A 23,716-nucleotide genomic window follows, 5' to 3' on the forward strand; every position below is an offset into this window, starting at 1 on the left:
TCGATACTCGGGCCTACCTGGAAGGTCTTCCCTTTGAAGTCGCGCCGTTGCACAGTTAATTGCAGCAGGGCTGATGTTGTGCAACGGGGGCCTGGTGCCGCAGCCCCACCCTGCTGCTGGCCTGGGCGCGTTAGGAAGGCGTCAGCGCCCGCGTGGCAGGGCGTGGGCATGGGCCGGGGCACGGGGCAGGTGGTGAGTAAGCACTCTTTGCACAGCAGTGCAGAAAGCCTTTGTTAGGACAGACTGCCGCAGAAGACCCTGCTTCAAGGACTAAATGATCTGGCATAGCGACTGGGCTGTTTCTTGGATGAACTGTAACTGCTCGAGCGTCCTTTTTCCAGTGCTCTGTGCTCACAGTTGTGCTTTTTCGATCCTAAAACTGCACCCTGACTTTCGCTTTTGCGAGGATCTTCCCTGTGCGGCTTTAATCAGATGAAAAGCGTGGGTTGTAATTAATGTTCTGTAGGCTGAGAAAGATATTTGGAACGGAGGGCACCCATTTCTCCACGTTGTTCACTTCTCCAGTGTGATTACAGCTGCCGTGTGTCAGCTTTTATATAAAATACAGCCAACAATAGGCTCACCCATCCCCGTACGTTTAGAAGTGATTCAAGGTTTCACCCCTTGCTTCGCATTCCTGGTGTCTGACGCAGGCATGTGGTATCCATCCTACTGCACAGAAATCAGCTCTCAAAAACATCTGGGCTCGGCTGCTAGCGTGAAAGGCGCGTGCTTTGGGGCTGAGCACTGCGAGATAAGAGAGTGATTTTTCCCTTTTGGCCTCTTGCAGTTTCCAACTCTGCTAAATGGTCACATCCCAGTGCCACTCCCCAGTCTGGACGGAGCCTCTTCTCCAGTACTGCTTTCACCGAACGCCCAGAAATCCTGATGGTGCCTCACGCGTTAAGGACGTTTGGTGGATTTAACACTTCATTCCTATGGGCTAGTTTATTCCTGTGTCATGAGAAGGACATCGTGAAACCCTCTATTACTTTGGTTTGCACTTTTCATTACATGGATAGTCTACTTTTATTACGTTAGTGTTTTTAAACAGTGTTTATATATAAAAGTATATATAAATCTGTTTTGCATTAAATGAATTATAATTTTTTTTATATCATAGCTCTCAAGTGTTGAACACTTCTGTTGTTGATGAAGTACTTTTCTGTAATGGATTGCAGCAATGTATCTAATAAGGATGTGAAGCTTCTTTTTAATACCTTTTTCTGCCTATTACGCATTGTGCTTGTGTAAACTATAACCGGCTGTGCCTTCTTTTGCATAATGTCATGTAAATGATTTATATATTTTCTAGTATTAAGATGAAAAGTTGAAAGACAAAACTAGTATTGAGCAGCCCTATGGTAGGATGTCAGTATTTTCTCCACGGATAGGCCATACGACGCAGCGTATTCATGTAACTTTGTATTAAGTGCTTTCAAGTTGTATAAAAATAGCCTTATAATTTTTCTTTGCTGAAGTGAAAAACGTAATACACGTTACAGTCAGGAGATGTGTTCGGGAGTAACAAAGCCACATTTACACGTGAGTTCTTCTGTGGAGTTGCAGCAGGGAAGAATCAGGCCGTGTGTACTCGTGAGACGTCGCCAGCATTTGAAAGTCCTTCTGTCGGAAACGAGACGTGGCTCAGAATCTATGTGGCCCATATGTCTTACGAAGCATCAGCGCTACGGCTGGAAAGCCTGCAGGTAGTCTCTGTCCTCCCTCAGTAAGGATCACTGCCACCAGTTCCCCGGTGCTTTGTTTCCACGTGCCAAGTGCCTTCTACCACTTCCCTGAAGGATCCTTCTTGCTAACAGCTCAAGGGTCGCACTTCCCCTTCCCCCGCAGCTGAAGAAGTTAAGAGGACTGCAAATGTCTGCTGCTTGTCAAGAGGCGTACTATACTGCACACGTCTGGCATGTTTATGTAGAAACATCTCAATTCTGGACGAAGAAAAGCAGCACTGTGTTACCATAGACTTGCAATTTGAACTTAGTAGGTATGTCCTCTGCCTTGAGGTGATGGCTGAGTCATCTAAATGCCAGGTTAGGATGAGGCCAGACTCCCTGGCACCGCAGATACTAATCTTGGCAGGGCTTGTGCAAATCATCCCGTTTTCTGAGGCAGCTAAATTGGGTTGAATGCTGTTTTGCTACTTGGGTCTTTCAGATGAGACCTCCCGAAACCAAACCAAAATGAGAATCACGTTTGCTCCAGGTCAGTAGAGCCTCTGCCTTATTTCTTGGCCAAGCAGCTGGTTGCAAGCCTGTGCGTTTTGAAACCTATGCAGTGAGTTGTCTGCTGATTCTCTGCTTGTATGCATTTCATTGATGATGTGTGTAGCTAATTGTAAAGTGCTTTTGGATCCTTCAAACTGAAAGGTGCTAAATAAACATTTTATTACTGCAGCTCTGATGTTGAAAAGCCATTTTTGGGGCAGAGGAATTCTGGCAAGAGTAAGCAGGAATTTTCCTGGGGCTCCTCAGTTTCACTCAGAATAATTATGCGAATCAGAAACCTCTGCATCTACATGCAACACCAGTGCTGATAACCAGGGCAATTAGATGCAAGATGTAAGGAAAAAGAACAAAACAACTGCGCTGTCATTTGCTTGATTCAGTGGTGTAAGAGCTCCTAGACGAACCATCCCAAAACCAGAAGATGCAGCATGTATGTCTGAAGGGTGATTTTATACTAATTAAAACCAGAACAGATTGGAAGAAAAGGCAGCATATAAGTAATGGTGTTGGCTGGACTAGCACAGATTACATCACAAAGGTTTGCAGATCAGACATTCCCCTTTCAACAGCAGCTAGGTGGAATATTTTGCAGGAACTGAAAGTTACACGGAAGCAGCTGTTCACACTCCAGAGCCAACTCTCTTTTCTCAATTTTAGAAAAGCAGAAAAGCCCACTTCAGTACTCTCACCTGACATATACCAGTACAGTCAATAGGTGAGCAAGGCATAAAGATGAAGCTCTTCTCACTGCTCAGTTACTCATGAAATTTTAGTCTTTCAATCAATAAAGATACTGAATACCACACTGAGAAAAAGAAACAGATTAAAAATGAAGAGAAAGTAGGTAACAGAAAAGATTCTTGAAAGATGAAGCATCCAGGTTCTTATTGCTTTATTCCTTCCAAGGTTTTACTGTTAATGAGGCAAAATTATTCTTTCAAAAAAGCTCAACATGAAATGAAACTACACGCAGCACCAGCCCTACTCTCCGCCTGCAACTCTGGGGCACTGGGGGATGCATCAGGTCTTCCAAGGAGTACTGCGAAGGCAGGGAAAACAGTGATGGGTGCTGAAGTACAGAAAGATTGGAAATGCGTCTGTTACATCAACACAGAACAATTTGTTTTGTCTGAGTAAAAGTAGTTCCATGAGGCAGATGCTTGCCAACCTGGAAACAATCAACAAGATGAGTGTTTAAAGGTGAGACAGCCATTAGAACAAGCAATGGGATTTAAATTGAGTTTCTACATTGAGAGGCTGTGTGATCCTGTGCCTGTAGGAAGTATCTTCCAAAGTCATCATGGCCAGCAAATAAATGTAGAAAAGGAACAGTAAGTACAGATGTTTTTGTATGTAAAGGAATCATTGATCCCTTGTCATCTTGAAGTTGTCTACATATCTTTTATGATACACACAGGTCACTCAGATGTAAGCATACCTCTACAGAGCTACAACTTTTGAAATCCCTTCTCGCCTCTTCTACTTTAATTTTAGCTGCTCTTTCCAACTAATACATAAGTGCTCAGCCTACACAGATGGAGCACGAGCTTATTGCTTGAGGGCAAAGAGATTGACAGCATTAGTGAGGAGGAACATAAATTTATTTAAATGAGAAAAGGAGAATGAACCTGAGGCAGCAGCTCTGGAGCAAGCAGTGCCACAGCTTGCCCAGCGGGGTATCGGCAAACAGCTTCTTACAGGAGAGGTCTCTAGGAGGTACGACTGCAATTTCTTCCCCTGAGAGATTCCCGTCAGCTCATTTTGCGTTCACTCTGCAGTAAGTGCAGAGGGATAAATGCAACCTTAATTATTCCTAATCTAGCTCCAGGCCAGCTCCCACCTTTTTCAGATTAAGGAAAAGGACATGGAAAAGCGGGGAAAAAATTAAGCCTTTGGAAAAATGAGCTTGAGGGGTGAAGAGGAGGAGCGAGCAGCGTTGGCACTGCTGTGCGGCGCATGGAGGGAGGTGTTCTGCAAGAGCGGGTTGGAAAGGAGATAGAGAAGTGTATCCTCCCAGGTTTGCAATCCACAGCATCTCCGTCAGCAAGAAGATCCCACTGCAACAATGAAGGAGGAATAATTTGTTTTGAGGTATGGCCTGAGAGCCAAGCAAGACTTGCATTTCATTAGGAGGACCATAAAAGTAATCTGCTTCGGCAGGACTGCTTAACTGATTTTGGAGGATGCAGCCAGGATGAGAAATGGAGCAGTTACTTACATCAGTAAGTCTGTGCACGTGTGTGCATTCACATCTTAAAGTTGGCTCAGAAATCACAGGACTTGAATGAGTTACAGCATTTCAGAGAGCACGTGAAAATAATGGAAAAATGTATGTATGTGCTTTTCCACTGACATCAATCTTCCTGGTTAATGAAGGAAAGGCAGCACAGGCTAGTGAAAAACATGGAAGATTAAAAAAGTCTGGAATAGCTGAACTCTAAACCCAGTCCTGCCAACAAAAACTTCCACAGCAGCCTACAACAAGAGATTGGTCTCTGCAACTAAACTGCACAGGCAAGGCCATGCATCTTCCTAGTCTATCATACTTTCCAAAATCAAACCTGAGCTAATTAGCTAAACACCCGTACAGTGTTTCCATTCTGTTTTACAGCCCGTGCTTGTTCTCATGTCAAGCTATTAAATTAGTTGCTGGTGAGATACAAGTGCTGATCCTTGTGGGCCACAAAGCAGCAGTAGATCTCTATCAGTCCAATCTGTGGAAGGGGGGGAAAAAGTGTAGAAAGGAAACCCAAAGTTAAATTCATAAAGATCCTGCATTTGTTTCATAAAGACCCAAACATCACAGAAGGGAAAAAATGGAACTGAAATGCATGAACAAGGTACAAAAAATAATTTAATCTCTGCCTTTCAGTGACCAGACAAAATGAACACATCCGGGACACGTTGTCCAACTAAGGTGTGATTTTTCTCAGTGTTGCCATAGGCTACAGTTCTGCATTTCCATACCCTAATTTATTTGGACTTCTTTCAAGTCTTACTTGCATTCTGGGTATTTCTTGGCTCTGTAATAGTTAGCTTGTGGATATTTACAACATGCCTTTCATATATTTTGTCCTCAATAACTGAATGTATTCTTAACCTTAATTCCATCTTAACATTGCAAAACAGAAACAGTGTGCTTTTATTGAATCGAAAAACTCACGCAAACAAGCAAGCAGCCCCAAGAATGCTACCTTGCAGCTTTTCAAATGATTTGCAGATACAAAGTACGCTGATTCTTTAATAATTGTTTATTTTAACTTTTATTGCCCAATTCAGGGATACACTCTGGCTACTTAATGCTGTGGTAAAGCAGCACAAAAATAACACAGCTGTGCTGAGATGCATGTTTCACTAGAGCATTGCCGTGCAGCTGGGTAGTTCTCTTCCATTTCTCACTCTTTCCCAGCCTGTAAATCCCCATCCTCCACCCACCCTTTCTCCCCTTCAGCCCTCACCTGCCATGAGCACACGACCTCCTACCATCTGCTTCTTTCTGGTCTCCGAAGCCACCTTCTTCCTACACACCCCTAGACGCACACCTCACCCTTTCTACCTCTGGGTAGATGGGATACAACGGGTATCTTCTACAGATGATTATTTTAGATCAGCGACAACTCACAGGCCATTTCTCCTTAACCGATCATCCATCTTCAGGCAGAGGATGACACACCAAATCTTGACAGTCAACTACTTTTACAGAGCATCTGCCTGGCTCTCATTGTGGCTGAGGTTCTCCCCAAATGATCAGCACTCCTTGCATTTCCAGCGACAGCGGAACCAAGCCTGTAGTGCCTGATGCTGTCAGACAGAACAAACTACACCAAAACAATGTCAGAGAAGTGCCCAGTGACTTCACACTCACTCACTATTGCCCCAAACAGGCATCTGCCACACAACTGTCTCTGCCGATGCAGGAATTATGGACCACAAATAAAAAGACTCCAACAAAACTGCCTTGACCGCAGACGCCAAGTTGCATTCTTTAAAGCTACTTCCCAACGAAGAAAACCAATTCACTTGTAGGTCCTTTGAAAAATCTCTATGTATGCAGAATGCTCTAATTTTATGGAATATCTTTTCACCTGCAACAAGAAGCCCGAATGCCTACTTAAAATGGACACCTCCTTCTGTTAGCTGCAGCTGATCCCCTTCCAAATTTGTTAATGCACTTCATTTTACCAGTTAAACCTTTAAGTCCTTTTCTCATTAGCATCACATTATCGTTGTTCTTTTATGACCTAGAAAATATTATTGTGTTCTAGAAATGCTAAACCCCACATTTATTCACAATGAACATTTACTCTATATCTTCACTACTTCCGTAGAAAAAAAAAGCTGTTTTTCGGACACTTCTTCCTTCAACACCATCACATCTACAGCGTATCTCCTACAAAGTTAATCAGTATAAAATCTAGATCAGATCCGTATCAACTATAAAAAATATATTAACAACTATTTCAGGACAAAGGTTTCTCATTGGTGCCAAATCTGCCTCTGACACACACACACACGACGCTCCCACTGCTATCAGCGAGACCAATCCATGTATCCCAGACACGTATCACCTCCCTAGAGCTAGGCAAGACTTACGAACCCAGGTGACATGCAGGACTTGACTGCTAGTAATTAGACTATGGACCATGATTACGGTACGATCCTGAACGGCCTCAACTGCAGGTGAGTCATGCCACCTTCACTGCCACTGCTTCTTTGTTGCAACAATTCGTAAGCAGCTCAAGTTAAACCGCTGACTCCCAAAGCACATGGATCTAGCTGTTTCCAACAATGCCCCAGGAACTGCAAGTTCACTTAGTCTGTATTTTTAACAACGCAGGGCCTTTGTTATTATAAATTTCAAAACAAAACCAAAGAATTCCACATAATATTTATACTTTCAAAAGTACAATATTAATACAGGTCGGTCAGTTAGAAATAACAGCAGTTTGTTAGGTCTACAAGATTTAACGTAAAACCGGTTTACAAATGCTGAAAAGCAGTAGTGGTCCAATGGTCACCATTACACGTGAGTTCCTCTCTTTCAGAAAATAAAAAAAATCCCAATTCAAATTTACCAGTATCGATGAAATATTAATAAAACACCCCCAAACATGCCACGATCACTATTCACAAATAAAGTTAAAATGAAATATACAAAAATTCACTTAATACTGTTAAATAACAATAAACTACAAGATTTCCTGAACAGAAATGGTAGGACCCCTGAATGTTTTACAGTGAATGTCAGGAAAAATTAAGTTACCTATGACAATTTTCATGATATACCAGCCAAAGATTTACATGACCATTTCAAAATATACCAATAAAGATTTACAGTCTCTTTAAGATGCACTAAACAAATAGGTTCAGAAAGGTGAACACAAATGCTTAAAAATACTGTAACCATCACCAAGGGTGTACTTATGATACTCACTGAGATGCATAAGCATAGTAGTAACATGTTTACTATCTCTGGTAAACAGATAACACCTAAGATCTGAAAAACTCTCTAAGTTCTCATTTTAAAAGTTTTCTAGCATAGTGAGTTCTTATCAAGTACAAACTTGCATCTTTCCAGTTGATTTCAAGTGAATAATGCACAAATGGGAGAGAAACGAGGTGGGAAAACATCACATTATTCCCATATTCTTGTAATTAGTCGTCCCGTTCCTCTGTAATAAAAGATTCAAAATTTCAAAAGTAAGTCAGGGTCCAACATGTATGAATCTTTTTTTTTTTTTTTCTTCTTTTTTTTTCTTCTTTTTTTTTTCTACTATTTGTATTCCTAAGTTAAAAACAAGGTAAAAAAAGTCATTGCTTCTGCAAGTCATTGCTCCTGCCAGGCCCAATATGCACAACAACGTGCAAATACCTTATACTGGAGTAAGCCTGACAAAATGTATCATCCAGTCTCCATGCTCTAATTCATCAACAACTAGTATAGGATCTGAGAGCAAATAACAGTTACTTTTCACTTGTTTGAATCAACTTTCACACCGTGTGCTTTTCAAAAACATAATATGCATTATAATTTTTCAACTATTTCAACACATACTTTCAATGTTAAATAAGGAATTAAGTGCCATGAACTCAGAGCATTAAAGATGGTTCACCTATAGCCAAGCAAAGCTATGCTTACATTCCAGGAAACACTGCAGTTTACGAAATACAAAAAAACCCTGCAGCAGTAGAACATTTTATGAAGAGAAACAGATGCATTCACATATTATAAAGCCACTGCAACTTCTTCAGGCATGGAACTGTTGTGTTAACTATACAGACAGTAGTTATTTAGCAGCAATGATTCCGCAATAAATAATGCACTGTGTTTCTCAGTCCTGCACAAAAATTGCAGCTACAGTTACATCAACAGCTGTAACCTACTGGCTCTAGTGGCAGAGGAGACCTTAAAACCAACTGTACAAAAAATTGTCACACTGTGACAACAAATATAAAAACATAATCTGCAGGTTGGAAATAAAAAGACTCCACTGTGAAGAGGACAGTGTAGACAAACTGCGATTCCAAGTCCACCAAAGAGAGCACTGCCTTCAGATCCGAGTCCTTGATTGAGAGGATAGGCTTGGGCTTCACTCTGGACCGCCCTCTTTAAAAAAGCATGCTCTGCCTTCTGTTCTTCCCATGTCCTACAACAGAACATGGACCATGGTAAGAAACAAACGTTCGCACAGCAGCGTTCAATCACTATTCTTCTGTCTTTCTGTATCAAGACAACAGCCTTTCCTTCTGCCTTGTGCAACCACTGCAGGATCTTTTTTCATTTTTATTTATTTATTTTTCCTCCTACCTGCATTCACTGAACTAGCAAGCAACTTGCAAGTACGAGAAAATATTCATCTTCCCATACCTGTCTCTGGGTAAGTGGAATTTCGAAAGCCAGGGTCCTTCTGCAGCTGAATCTCTTTTAGACTGAATATTGAAACACCTAGAATGTAAGAAATAAATTAATTTATATTCAAGTGAAAAAAAATCCCTTTTCTATTTGCATACTTAAATCAATATACACTGGTCATCTGTAACAGATAAGGAGTTTTCCATTAAGTTCTTGTGAGTTATTTCTGATAGATAGGTAGGGTTCATAGAGCTGCTTGCTCAGTTCCCCACACTTCCACTCTGAGGATGAGGAAAGATAAGAAGCAAGAAAACTTGTGGACTGAGGTTAGAATTGTTTAATAAGGGAAGGAGAAGCTGAGGAAGAGAGAAAGAAAGGAGAACAAAACAAGCTATGCAAAGGCAATCACTTCCACCTCTTGTGCAGACCATTGCCTGGCCAGTTCCTATGCAGGAGATGGTTAACTTCCCTAACAACGTTCTATGGCACGGAATATCTCCTTATTGAATTGAAGTAATCTGTCTCTCATGTCTCCTCACTTTTTACACATCTTCCCAGCCACCAATCGTGGAGAAATTAAGAAACAGAAAAGGCCTCAATGCTGTGGAAACATCATTTAGCTACAGGTAAAACACTGGTGTGTTATCAGCAATGTTTCTGTGACAAATACATAAAACATAACACCATACAGGCTGCTGTAATAAAAACTAATTCCACCCCACCAAGATCCAGTACAGTAATACAGACAGCTTTCACATACTGTCTCAACAATATTCTGCTACTTTACTACTCTTCTTACTTTCAGGCAAAGTGTGTATCCTTGTTCCAAGACTCCTGAAGTATGCATGTTTCATGGCCTCTTCTGCTGAAATTCTCTTCTTTGACTCATACTATTAACATAAAAGGATGTGTGTTGGTTTGCATTAAAGAATTCTTTGCATTAAGTCATTTGACCAAAGGAAGAGTTCAACTTGCTCAAATCTTTCCTACCAACTCGTTGGGACACCTTTGTTTTCTTCACTGTTATTTCACACATGAAACATCTAGCATATGCTGTCTACATTAGAACTGTCAACATGCATGCATGGTTGACAAAATACTTTAAAAAACAAATTGCTATAAATGGATACAAATATATATATATATATATTTAATATTTATTAAAAAATATGTACAACTTTTTTAGAGTTGTAACACCGATTAGGTTATATATTAAATGGCAGTGAAATGCTATTGCAAGAGATCACAGAAGTTTTCTACTTCAGATGGACTATGCTACAGCATTTTGCATAAGAAAAAACTCTAGACAACATGGTCTTATATGTGCACTGAAACTTTGTGTCTGGCACATTTGGACAAAGATGCAGACATTAAAAAAGGTGCACACAAGTAAGAACAAAGTTCAAGCAGCAACTGCAAGTGCTGTTCATCACAACATGCAAATAGATGAAGATCTGATATAGAATGGCTGCAAAACAAAGAAACCAAATTCCTAATACACTAATGCTTTTTAACACAGTGAAGCTACAGGACTTCTCCAACTATTCAAACACTTGAGAGTCAGTCCTCCATCTTGTTTCCCCTTCTTTTGCTTCAGGCTCTTTTTTAATGCAGATTAAAAGGTTAAAGCCACATACTACTTTACCTTTTGAGTACAGACATTTTGAAAGATCAAAGAGTATCTTTACACCTTAGTATCTGATTCTCTAGTGGTAAGCTAAATCTGTCTTTACAGAAACACAGCATCTGTATTCAAAAATCCTGTTCAAATGTAAGTTCAAAAGTGCTTCAGTTTTTCAGAGAATGGCTAATACAGAATTATGCAGATTTTATGTTTTTACTAACAGTAATCAGAGAAAAAATTGCCTCTGGCAAAAGCAGATAAAAATCCCACCACCACCAAAAGCTACAACCAAAATCATCAGCTTTTAAATTCCTGCAACATACATCCCTGCCTAACACTCATTCTTCCCATGTCTGTATCCACCCCAGACTCAGCAGAATGCTTCACTTCAACTTGCATCTGACAGTTGCTATGCTTGCAATACATGCTTTTTTTACATATAATATATTAACATTCTAAACTTGCACATATATAAAGTAAAGCCACAAACACATCTTACTTGAAGGAACTTTGCTATCAATTCAATTCCTTCAGTGTCTAACCTAAAAAGAAAAATATTAAAAAAAACACATTACAACAGTTGTTGAACTATATTTGCAAAAGCCAATCTGCAAAGTAACTAATTTCATTAAAGGATATTAAAACTAAAATTAAATTTAAACACAAGAATGTTTTCATCTGAACAACTTCTTTGCTTGCGAAAATGTATACACACAAGTAGCAGTATCTCAGAACAAGGCTATCTGGAAAACACTGGGAACAGAAAACTCTTGAGCTCTGCATTGTGGTTTAGTAGGTCAACCCAGGTCATTTACTGGAAGGACACAATGTTAGATCTTTTTCTTCTGAGTCACTAAGAATGTGTTAGGCTTTGTTATACAGTTTATTTATAATCTCTGTGCTGTTAACAATACTGATGCAGACCCTGCAAATTCTTCACAACGTTTTAGAATGATTTCAAGAGACTGCTCAAGGAAACCTTGCCATTTTAACAATGAGCCTATTATATAGCAGAGGAGAATTTGGAAGTGCTGAGTGAATACTCCCACTATGCAGGCATTATTAACGGGATTTTATAGTTCTATAGGTCATTATGGAGCCTTGAGTGATATTTGACAAAGTAAGCACAGAGTACCAGCAGTATGCTTTGCATTAATATCTGCCCACAGTAATGCAACTGATGTATCATACTTGGAAATCTGTCCACACATTTAAAAATATTCAAAGACATTGGGATGCATATATTCTGTTAGTAAAACACAAAGTACCTTGGTGCATGGTTGATTAGGGGTTGTGGTTTGTATTTGGGAAAGTTGTAGTTTCTAAATTCATCACTGGAAGAAATGCCTGGCCATGTTTCTTGACACGGGGTTCCTGTATTTAAAAGAAGTAACAAATTAAACTTAGAAAATGAAACACACCAAACTGTAAAAGAAACCCCTTCTACATAAATAAGCACTTAATCCTGTAATCTGAACAGGAAAAGAGAAGGCAATTCTGTACAAGCTCATCTATGCACTCAACTTGATAATTTTCATCAAGAATACAGTCATTCACCTTAAATACAATGGAACGTAGAATACCATTTTTTTACAGATGTACAGTTCTCACAGAAAGAGCATTTAGAAGAACAAACTTACAGCCCTGACAGTATTGCTAGAAATACATATTTACCCAGAAGCCTGAAAATCAAGTGCAGTTCGTCTTCAACAGTCGAACCTGGGAAGAGAGGCCTTCCTGATGCCATTTCAAAAAATATGCATCCAACACCCCTTTACAGAAACACAAACAAAGATAAATCAGAAAAAACCCAGCAATTTTAGGTTTTTAAAGTCTTCTGTAACTTACATCTTAAATATAAGCAAATTATTAACTAACCACACATTGCTATTAAAAATACAGTTTTGAAAGAAGAGATACATCAACAAAAGAACTGCCAAAGACCAAATATACCTTCAGATGTCAAGTTAGTCAATTGTATTGTAGCTCACAGTAAACACCATGCATTATGTGTGATTTTTTTTCCCTTGAGATGTCAGCCTGATGCACGTTAACTGGAAGTAATAAAAAGTTATTCAGCGTTCAGAATTTCTCTGAAACCTAACTTGGTTGTAGGCTTCTAAAATTCAAAGAATTAGTATTTGAATGCTACTATACAGTAATGAAGAGTTGGCATCTTTTCAGCTGGAGTGAGAAGAAAACTTGAAACTTGACAAAATTGCACAAACCACATGTCAATTTGAGTTGAATACTCTGAAGATCCGAGAAGAACATCAGGTGGTCTGTACCATAACGTGACAACCTCGTTGGAATAGGTCTTCGTAGGAACAGATTTCGCTCTAGCCAATCCTTGATAAAAAAGAAAATAAGGGGTAATGTGCTGCTTTTATGCAATGCTGCTTTGCTTAAATCTTATTCCACGTGGAATTAACAAAGGATTTTTATGAGAAATCAACCTTAACATATCCGTTAAATACCTTCTGAACTATATTCAATTAAAGAGTCCTAATTTCTGTCATTTGTCTCCCACTATGTGCATTAACATAATGGGAAGTGTTTTTAAGCATAGAAGGTAAGCAAGCAGATCAAAACCTGCACTAATTCTATACATTACATCAAAACAACAAAGCATTATATCAACACAGTATCATCCCTCATGATCTGTGAAACCCCTTGTAGCACACAAATTTTTAAGGACTTTCCTGACATAAAAAATAAAACTGTGAAGGTCATGCTCTACTGCAAGCGCTCAGTGGAAATCCCAAAAGAACTTGGTGTCCTACTCAAGTGATAGAGCAACATCTAACAATACTGTAAGAAGACAGAGCTTTTCTCTTGCTCACTTTGGTTACTTCTATGCTTTGGATCTACCATGGAACATGATGAAAAAGAACTTGAGCTCCAACTTGAGGATGTGACTAAGTGCCAATTTCAAAGCAGTAAAACTAATTACAAATCTCAAGCAGCAGTCTGATCTATAAGTACATTTTCTAATACCCTGTAGAAGTCTGACTTTCACTTTTTGAGAACATACAAATTTACTACAGACTTGATGTTCTGTTTTTTCTTTGTGAGTGCAATTGCACACTCTTCTCTCCTTTGCCTCATTCAAATGAATTCCAGCAACCACGATGACAGTTTCCACTAACTTATTCAAAGGAAAGACAGGAACTAAAACAACAGTTTGTGGAATACCTGTATTCACGACTGAAGTAATAAACAGACTAAGTACCAACTTCTAAAGAACAGTAAAACTGACGGAGTCTTGGGTAGCAACCATATGCATCAATGCTGATCTCACAGCTACAGTTCAGAAGCTACTACAAGGAACACAGTGCAGCTACTTTACATCACAAACAGCAAATTTCTTCCCTACTGATTCTGACAAGGGAACATGCCTTTTTCTGGATTCTGAGATACAGCAACAGTAATAAGGACAAGGTCCTGAATTCCAGCCTTCTAAACTGACAGGGATGTACAAAGAAGATTAATTAATACACTTCCTAGTTCATATTCCCAGCGTTCACAGTGCAAATGTGCAAATACACACTCCCAGTTTCAAAAGATTCCAAAGTTCTATATAGTTTACATTCAGTATTTTCCCAATGCTAAACAAAGAGAATATTTATTCCAGAAGAATTCCAGTCCATACCGAAGTCTGCTAGCTTCAGTTCTCCTTTCTCGTTAATTAGTAGATTTTGTGGCTTCAGATCTCGATGTAGCACCTTTCTCCTATGACAGTATGCCAAACCACGAAGAATTTGGTATAAAAATAGCTACAAAAGAGAACGTTTAAATAAGTAAGACCATAAACATTAATCTTCAGATTACATTAACTATAGAAGTCTACTTGGGCACTGCAGAGTTAAGTCGCTGTACTGTAAGCAAGACAAAAATACTTCACAAGAAGTGAATTAACTTTCCATACGAGCACACTCTTTAGCATAAAGGGATTTTAAATCTGATACTCATGTACTGCTTTTCCACGATACTTTACAACAAAGATTTTGAGAGATTTGTTCTGCATAAGAGAACCACAGGGCTATTTATTTTTTTAAGCATTTACCAATGCTGTTTCCCACACTAATGTCTTTAAAGGTAACCGCCTCCGACTATACTCAAGTTACTTTCTGCCACAGGATCCCTTATTAAAATGCAGCTCAGCACTCTTTCCATCCAACTGTGCAACACTGTGTAAAGAATATTTTGGCAGGCTACTGGAAAAATACAACAGGATTCACAAGCTCATGAAATGTAGAAAAATGAAGATTACCAACACAACCCCACTGCCTCTGGCATTTATATTCATCCTCTCACCTTGATACACACAGGTTTGCTTTGGTCCTTTGCAAAAGCCAGCCAGCCAGGCAACTCCAGTCATACATATTAATGCTGCATATATGTAAACTTAGAAGTACTAAGGGATGAAGAAAGGTTTAGCAGTGGTAGCCAAAGCAGTTTACTTTATCATTACAGTTTCTGTAGGTATAAAAAGTCTGAATTTGAACATGAGACTTTTGGGTAGCTTTTGCCAGCATCAATTATTATATGACCATTTCCTAACATTTCAGCTTATTTTTGTACCAGGTAACACTAAAAATTATTTTTTCTCTAAGCTGGACAAATACACAGCAGGTGTAGTTTACATGCATCTGTTCTCAGTTTGCTTACCTCAGATTTATCTATATGAGAAAAAATGAAATCTGTAGTGATTTGTAGGATTTCTCTTCCTTTTTTTGAAGAGAAGAGAAATCAAACATCTTTGTTCAAGCTACTTAAGCCTATATTGTTGCAAGGGTAGCCACTTCCACGTGTTATTACCAGACCTGCGGTAGGCATCGATAGCCATTCCTAGTGTGCACTGAGACAGCAAGGGCTGGTCAAGAAATGCAGATTATTTTACAGAAATTGTGGATCTTCCTGACAGTTGGCATGGATTTTTCTTTAAATTCCCAGGAAAATACATACAAGCTCATAATTTTGTTTCATACAGCAGTATCTGCTGAGACCTAACCAGTGACCAGTGTCTAAGCTAAACCCCATATGCAATTCAACAAAGTACAGATTTCTCAACATGCATCTAAGCCAAAAACAAGGATGACAACTCTACTGGTAAGTAAAAGAAATCCATCACTTCTCATTATTTGGAATATTGAAATTTGTGCTGTGCACTGCTGTCTAAGAATAAAAGTAGCTTTCCCATCTCATCTGTGAACTCATGGTTCTGTTCAGTAGGATTCACAGATTACAATCAATATTTCTCAAGAGGCATGAAAGACTTTCTCAGGTATGCTTATTATACAAGTAATAACCTTTATATGAATTACATACAGCTTAATTAAGCTGCTTTGAAGGTACAGTACAGCAGAGGTTGCAAGACAGGAAGTCAATACTGTGTTAATCCAGCCTTCACTGAAATTTAATTGATTTCAAGTTAGTATTTTCCTCTCTTTGGAATCTTGCTCATAAAGCTGTAGTATTAAAAAACATAAACAGATATCCTAGATTTCCAAATGACAGACTGCTTTTAGAAGAGACATTTGAAACTGTGTCAGTCTCACCAGGCCAGATTTGGAACTGAGTCATGGGACTCAGCCACAGCTACAGTTAAAAGTGACCGTCAATTAAATCTTAAATAAAATAATTTGTTTTATTACTAATGGAGAGGAGAATTTATTGTTAAATACAAATTAAAGCATCTTTCTTGTGTTACAGACAGTAACACAAGCAATCCAAACCCACAATCATGACTGAGGTCACATTTTCCTTGCTGAGTACACAGACTTTGAGGACCAAAATAAGGACTTACCTCAATGAGTACACAATAATGGAAAGATGTCAGTACAGTTATAGATATATTAATTTTAAGAAAATTTTTGTTTTAAATATGTAATGTCAAAGAGAATGAAATCCTATATAAAGTTATATAGATTCTTTTTATTGCTTTAAACACTTAAAGGTTATCAAAAGCAAAAAGAAAGACTCCATTTGATTAAATGTAGTTGAGTCAGGTCCAATAGTCAAAATAAAGGTGGTTTTTTTTTTTGAAAGCTCTAAAACTCAAATCTTACATCTCCTGATTATTAAGTTATCTGAAATTCTTCAGTGAGAACAGAGAAACTTGGAACGCTCACTAGAATACTCACCTTTACATTGTGCATACTCATGATATTACCACAGTCATCCATGTACTGCTTCAGATCCTTGTCCTGTCAAAAGATCATTACTTTTCAGTAAAATTATGGACAACATAATGTGAGCATTATTTTTTATTACAAGAAATCATTCATCAGAAAACTTGAATTTTTTGAAGTTCAGTATTTGGTAAAAAAAACAAAAAACAAAAACCAAAACCCAAACCCAAACCAAAACAACAACAAAAAAACCCAAACCAAACAAAAAACAAAACAACAACCAAACCACAGAAGTCTGAACATGGAGAAAACTGTCTTTTCCAGAGGGCAAAACCACCCAAGCTTTCCATCAAGTTGCATTATCCTACACAACGTTAGTTGTTATTTCTTTACCTTCCACCCAGTGAGTGTCACAATTTGTTTTTTGGTGGTTTTTTTTTTTCTTTTAAGTGAAACTGCTACATTCTCCACTTAACACTGGAAGTCAGCTTTTTTCAATCCTCTTACAATGCTTACATATATATATATAATGTTACACAAAAATATCATTAAAACTTCAGTGAGAAAGCAAAAAGTATACAATGGAAAAGTAAACTGTGAAGTGAGAGATGTAACTGTGGATATTTGCTTTAGAAGAGTGCTACAGAAAGACGGAATGCGAAATTGTTTACTCCAAAGTATGTTTTTTTCCTAATTATAGAATCACAGAATATCCTGACTTGAAAGGGACCCAAAGGTTCACTGAGTCCACACAGGACCACTCAAAATTCAAACCCTATGTCAAGAAGTGTTTGGACAACTCACTCTGAACTCCATCAGGTCGGTGACCACTGCTGCGATCACTGCCCTGGGGAGCCTACTCCAGTGCCTGATCATCCTCTGGTGAAGAGCCTTTTCCTGAAGGCTCACCTTTTACTCTCATTGACTCAGCTCCATGGTGTTTCCTTGGGTCCTGTTGCTGCCCCTAGAAAGCAGAGCTCAGAGCTGTCCCCTCCACCCACCTTGTGAGGAGCTGTAGGCTGCCATAAAGGCCTCCCCTCAGCTCCTCTTCTCTGGGCTCAACAAACCAAGGAACCTAACCTGCTCCCCATTTGCACTGCCCTCTAGACCTTTCACCACCTTTTACCTCCTCTGGAGGCTCTCTGATAGCTTTATGTCCTTCTTATAAGCGTGGTGCCCAAACCTGCACCAGTACTCGAGGTCTGCCTGGCTGGCAGTGCTGTGCCTGGTGCACCCAGCACACTGTTGGCCCTTTCAGCTGCCAGGGCACCCTGCTGAACCCTCATGTTCAACCACAACCCCCATACCCCCTTCTGCAGGGTTGCTCTCCAGCCTTTCATCCCTCACCCTGTAAATGTATTCAGAGTTGTTCCATCCCAGGTACAGAATCCAGCACTTGCTCTTGTTAATCTTCGTGAGTTGGTGATTGTCCAACACTTTAATTTGTCAACATCTCTCTGTATGGCCTCTTTACCCTCAAGGGTGTCAAAAGCTCCACCTAATTTAATATCATCTATCTTAAGAGACTAAGACCATTTGCAAAAGTTGTGAAAAAATCCCTGTGAGATAACGGCATAATTATCCTTTAATAGTTACTGACTTTGGTATGAGTTGGTATGAATCAGAACAGCATCTGCCAATTTACAGTGCTCTGAGAACTGAATACAGCTGTATAATTTTCAGTCTAGTAAGTCTATATGCAGGATAAAAATAGAGTATTAAAAAAAACAATTTTCTGTGTTTCTGTTACTCAGTATTTTTAAGGAAATAAATGGAATATAAAACTCACTAGTTGTTTTAAAAGCTTACCAGATATTCGAAAACAAGAGTCAAAGACTTGTCTGTGTGAACAATGTCATGTAATGTAACGATGTTTGCATGCTTCAGGTCTTTTAATAATGACACTGCAAAGAAGAATTTGAAATATAAAGCAAATTAATACAAAAGATGCAGTAAATGCATTTCTAGTAAGTTCACACGTAAGTTAATTTTTCAAAAAAAAATTAAAAAGCTATTTTTGAGACCATAACATTTATATAGAATTAAGTTAATCCAAGTAAAGGAAATGTACTTAATCAAAATATCAGGCACATCTAGGTAAAAAACAAAATAAAATTATTTCCTATACAGTACTGTTTGAGCAGAAGCAGTCATTTCATACAATGTATTCAGAATCCCTGAAAATGACAGTATTAGTCTAATTAGTATAAATTCATCCATTTATAATATTATGCTTGAAAACACATCTCCCATACTGTTTGAAACATTAACTCTTAACATGGCTAAGATTAAAATTTTCCTCATCAAAACAAGTATCAGTTTTTTAATGTCCCATATAGATGATATATTTCCAAGCCCTAACAATGCTTAAGTCAAAAAGAAAGCTGGAAGTATCTGATATTCTAAAGAGTAACAGAAGTTACCACCTTCTCTTATGGCTGTACAAGGTGCTCCCTCTTCGTGTTCCAAGCGAATTTCTTTCAGAGCCACCAGGTTCTCTGTCAATTTACTTCTCCCCTTATAAACTGTTGCATAAGTACCCTACAAAATGGAAAAAGAAGTTGCTTCTTCATCGAAAGATCAAAAAGAAAAGAAACTTCCATCTAAGTTTGAGATAGCTTTCATTTGGCCTAAGACTAGCTTTTCCTTTTTTTTTTTCTTTCTTTTTTTTTTTTTTTAATAGAGGTTAAACTAGAAAAATATTTTGTAAACATCTGAACACACAGAAGACAACAAGGGATGCACATGCTTACTAACTCTGAAATTACACAAATAGATGTACACCATATACCTATCAAAGAAGTTTGATCAACTTGTATTGAGTTCACTGCTGTTATGATTTATCACCTTAAGCAGCCAGAATTATGATTCTGCAGCTCTGAGTTTATAGTCAGGAGGGAGACTGATGTTTTACACAGTCTGACAGTGATAGCATAAGGAGTAATGGCCTTAAACTAAAAGGTGGTAGCTTCAGATGAGAAATAAGGAAGAAATTCCTTAGTCATAGGGTTGTGAGGCACTGGAACAGAGAAAAGGTTGCACAGAGAAGCTGTGGATGCCCCATCCCTGGAGATGTTCCAAGGCCACACTGAATGGGGCCCTAGGCAACCTGTTCTGGTGTCTGATTTAGTTGGTTGGCAACACTGTCCAGAGGAGCTGGAACTAGATGGTGTTTATGATCTCTTCCAGCACAAGCCATTCCATGAGTCTATGATTAAAACTATCTCAGGTACGGCTATACTGTGCTTCAGTGAAGTTTCCAATGGCAGCTGACAAATTCTACCACTATTTTTAGAAAAACATAATTCCTTCTGGTCATTGTTTTTTGTCTTTGCTATGTGTTTTACATGAGAATGTTTTGGGAAGAGAACAAGTCAAAGTTTTGTTTTTGCTGACATCCTGAACGTGAATATCATGAAGCTCATCTTTTTCAGTTTTTGCAGACACTAAAAGACTCAAACACAGCAAGAAATTCCAACAAAACAGTGAGTAAGCATAACTAACATCATGAATTGCAAGAGGAAGAAACAAGTTAGGGAAAGTGCCTTACGTTTCCACGGATACATCCTGTACTTTCCATTACACTTTGTAACACGAGTGGGATAAAATGCACAATTAGGACTTGATAGCTACTAGATTAATAATTCTCTAAAGCTGGACAGCATTATGTTTAGTGAGGCATCTAACAAGTACTAGAGAAAAAATGGGGAATGAGAATGCTGCAAATGGAGGACTAACTGCAATATTCACACTATGGTTACTTCTGCAACATTCTGTGCGTCCCATCTGTACCCTTTCTTGATACTACTGGTCACTCTCAAACTGGTCCCTCCTGAATCCTATATTTTCTCTGAAAATCACTGGCTGGTTGGAGTAGAGATAAGCCATATTACTGCCCTCCCAAAAGAAAAGGCAAATAGAACTCAGTATTACTTAAATCTTGCCATTTTCCAACTCAGCGATGTTTTTCCTGCTTGTTTTATTATTACATATACACAGAACATTTCTGTGATAGTGGTGCTTGTATGCAATGTCAAATGTTTGATTTACTGCAAAGAGAAATTGAACAGGTATCTCCAAGGTTATAGAGAATTTCAGTTAACGTTTATATCAATTTCACGTAAATCACTGCTATCAGACCACAGAATCACAAAATGGCTGAGACTGGATGGGACCTCTGGAAGTCACCTGGTCCAACCCCCTTAATCCAAGCAGAGACACCCAGAGGAGACAGCTTAGGACCACATCCAGATGGTTTTTGGAGATCTCCGAAGAAGGGGACTCCACAATCTGTCTGGGTACCCTCTGCAAGTGCTCAGCTACCCAATAATGAAATGTAAGCAAAGAAGGAGTCATTTCAAAAGAACTCTATACATACCTCTCCAAGTTTTTCTAACTTGATATAGGTTTCCATTTTTCCAAATCCAATTTCTGACTGCAAAGAAAATAAATGAAGATTGAAAAAAAAAAAATAAAAAAAAATTGACACCTTTATTCATTTAACCATCTGTCATTTAAATAATTTAATCAATGAACTGAATTTTCTTTCAGAAAAATATCTGGCAGTTTTACAGCAAACTTCAAGAAATCCACTTATTTTAAAAATGATTCAGCATATTATGATACAAAAGCATCCCAGTATCCAAGCCCAATATTTAGACAGTCAGTCAGCCTACTGCATATCCTGGAAAAACTACCCCCACAGTTTACCTACCTGTAAATTGTCCTCACTCTTCTGATCTGATTACTAATGAGCCTATTATACTTAAGGCACAAAAGTCATCCCAATTCCACCTTTTCTCTTGGTTAGTATATCCATGTGCAGCTGCTTCTTTCAAACTAATTTTCATTATTTATTTTCTCTCTTCAAATACATGGAACACACTGAAGATCTCTGCTGCTGGTCTCCTCTTCCATTCCGACCTCTCAAAGCCTTTTCAGTCTAACACTCCACCAGTAAAATCCTTAAACATCATCCCTCCTTAGACGTCAGCTTTTTTCCCAGCAATTTACATTTCATGACTGATAATTTCAAGTCTTCAAGTATTTTATTGGGATCTATTCACCTTCTTTATTTTTGGTCAACGACTTACCTCTATAGCACATGTCTAGACAGCTTATCTGTCTATGCCTTTGGAAGACAGCCTCAAAGATCATTATTTTTTTTCCATTTAAATCTATTGCCACTCTCATATTTAATAGTTGTCTATTAAAGTTCTTTCTGTTTAAGACCATTCTCAGTTACTACAAACTTTTATATTGCTCTTACAGCATAAGAATGTTGAAATCAGATATAAAACATGACACTTTTAAACTGATTTACAAAGCGTGTGTAGCCTGTAGCATGCCAAAATCCCAAACTCACTGGTTTCATGAGGATTTGCCTTACAGACAAACAAACATACTGTAACACACAAAAAAACAAGTTTTCTAGCATCACTTCCTCCTTCCACTTCCACACATAATATTTCTTTCTAAGGAAAGATACTCTGACCCCTGACTGGTTTCAGCAATTATATCCGCAGGTCAGAGAAAGCTGATTTGCTCCTAAAATCCAAAGGATGTTACAATTCTATGTTATATCACTGAGTGCAACACAAATACTGCTGACTGAACTAAGACTTGACAGCAACATACCACAACGGTGTACTAACACAAATACCCCTGTTCATTTTCAGAACACGAAAACACAAAGTAAATTTAAGACCTTGTCTACAAATGCTTTTGACATATCTAAGAGGAAAAAATGGGCATGTTCAATTTAGTCAACATGAAAGTACAAAGAGTAATTCTGGTTTCTTATATTAGTGTTAAGATTGAACTGTTTTAGCATCAAGCTTATTTAGAAGCTTGGTGTGAAGCTTTAGAAGCTTGGTGTGAAGCCCGTTTATCTCAAAATACAAGCAAAGTTGATACTGACAATTCTTACTACTCCAGTGAGATTCTAAATGTACCATTTAATGCAGGAATAATGTTAGCAAAGTAAACATTGTGTTTCCGAAGTGTATTTTGACCTACAGATATACTGTGAAGTGGTATCTGAATTAAAAGATGGGACTCTGAATTGAAAGGAGAAAATAAATGAGACCTTGAACCCATCAGTCTTATTATTGCCAGAAAATTGGAAATGCAACTTCAAAAGCCTAATTTCTTAGAATCTTTAATGCTAATAATTTCTGGAAAAAAAAATATTCTTATGCAAAAATCATCTATTCATCTCGATCTACCCAGAAACACTGACAGATTCTATTTACGATCTCTTATTTAAAGAGGTTGGTGCATAAGAGAAGCATCTTTACTGCTGTGAATGCAATACTGCACCAGTATACACAAAATAAAATTACCATAAAAGCTCATTTTTCCAAAGACCTAAAGCATAACAAGTTCTCAATAATTTTTACTGTTTTTTATTTTAATATTTTGATACCTACTAAGCGTTGAAAAGAGCAGTACATTTGAAAGCAGCAAATTATATATTGTAAATGCTAACTTGATAGCAAGCTTTCAGTGACAATCTCGGAATAATGATTCCAGGTTCTCTCATTATTTCAAAATAACAATGCAGAGAATCCAGCATTGCTGGCACATTTAACTTGGACCTTAAAGCCCCGAAAATCATTTTCAAAATTCAAAACAAAACAACCCTGTGACAGGAAGTTGATTCCATACTCACATCATATTCATTAGAGGGCAGTGTTTTTCTTTCATTCTTCTAGAATGGAAAGAGGAGGGGACTCCAATTGCTCAATGTTAAAAGAGCAACAAGAGCAGGGAACTCCCCTAGCCTTCAAATATTACATTCTACCACCAAAAGGACTCTACTGAAAGGTCCTTCAGTACAGTAACATCTGAGAAGAGAAGA

At 38.3% G+C, this 23,716-nt stretch overlaps 2 protein-coding genes across 4 annotated transcripts in view; one reads left to right on the plus strand and one right to left on the minus strand.

The window, feature by feature from the left end:
- ELK3 (ETS transcription factor ELK3) overlaps window positions 1-2,411 on the plus strand; it is a 31,244-nt gene extending 28,833 nt beyond the window's left edge. Inside the window, exon 5 of the mRNA XM_042816288.1 lies at window positions 791-2,411. Within this exon, the coding sequence (XP_042672222.1) occupies window positions 791-889 (99 nt within the window). The 3' untranslated portion in view covers window positions 890-2,411. The remainder of the gene's footprint in view (window positions 1-790) is intronic.
- Window positions 2,412-5,079: 2,668 nt separating this feature from the next.
- CDK17 (cyclin dependent kinase 17) overlaps window positions 5,080-23,716 on the minus strand; it is an 89,843-nt gene continuing 71,206 nt past the window's right edge. For all 3 annotated transcript variants that reach the window (XM_042816285.1, XM_042816286.1, XM_042816287.1), the window contains 12 exons: window positions 21,233-21,289; window positions 19,281-19,395; window positions 18,664-18,758; window positions 16,867-16,929; window positions 14,373-14,496; window positions 12,949-13,069; window positions 12,395-12,492; window positions 11,989-12,094; window positions 11,220-11,262; window positions 9,896-9,986; window positions 9,112-9,189; window positions 5,080-8,890 (listed from right to left, as the gene is read on the minus strand). In XM_042816285.1, the coding sequence (XP_042672219.1) occupies window positions 8,853-8,890; window positions 9,112-9,189; window positions 9,896-9,986; window positions 11,220-11,262; window positions 11,989-12,094; window positions 12,395-12,492; window positions 12,949-13,069; window positions 14,373-14,496; window positions 16,867-16,929; window positions 18,664-18,758; window positions 19,281-19,395; window positions 21,233-21,289 (1,029 nt within the window). In that variant the 3' untranslated portion in view covers window positions 5,080-8,852. The remainder of the gene's footprint in view (window positions 8,891-9,111; window positions 9,190-9,895; window positions 9,987-11,219; window positions 11,263-11,988; window positions 12,095-12,394; window positions 12,493-12,948; window positions 13,070-14,372; window positions 14,497-16,866; window positions 16,930-18,663; window positions 18,759-19,280; window positions 19,396-21,232; window positions 21,290-23,716) is intronic.

Source organism: Centrocercus urophasianus, unplaced genomic scaffold (assembly GCF_019232065.1).
Source record: "Centrocercus urophasianus isolate 14NV4802_14NV808 unplaced genomic scaffold, USGS_Curo_1.0 seq_15, whole genome shotgun sequence".
Taxonomy (NCBI): Eukaryota; Metazoa; Chordata; class Aves; order Galliformes; family Phasianidae; genus Centrocercus; species Centrocercus urophasianus.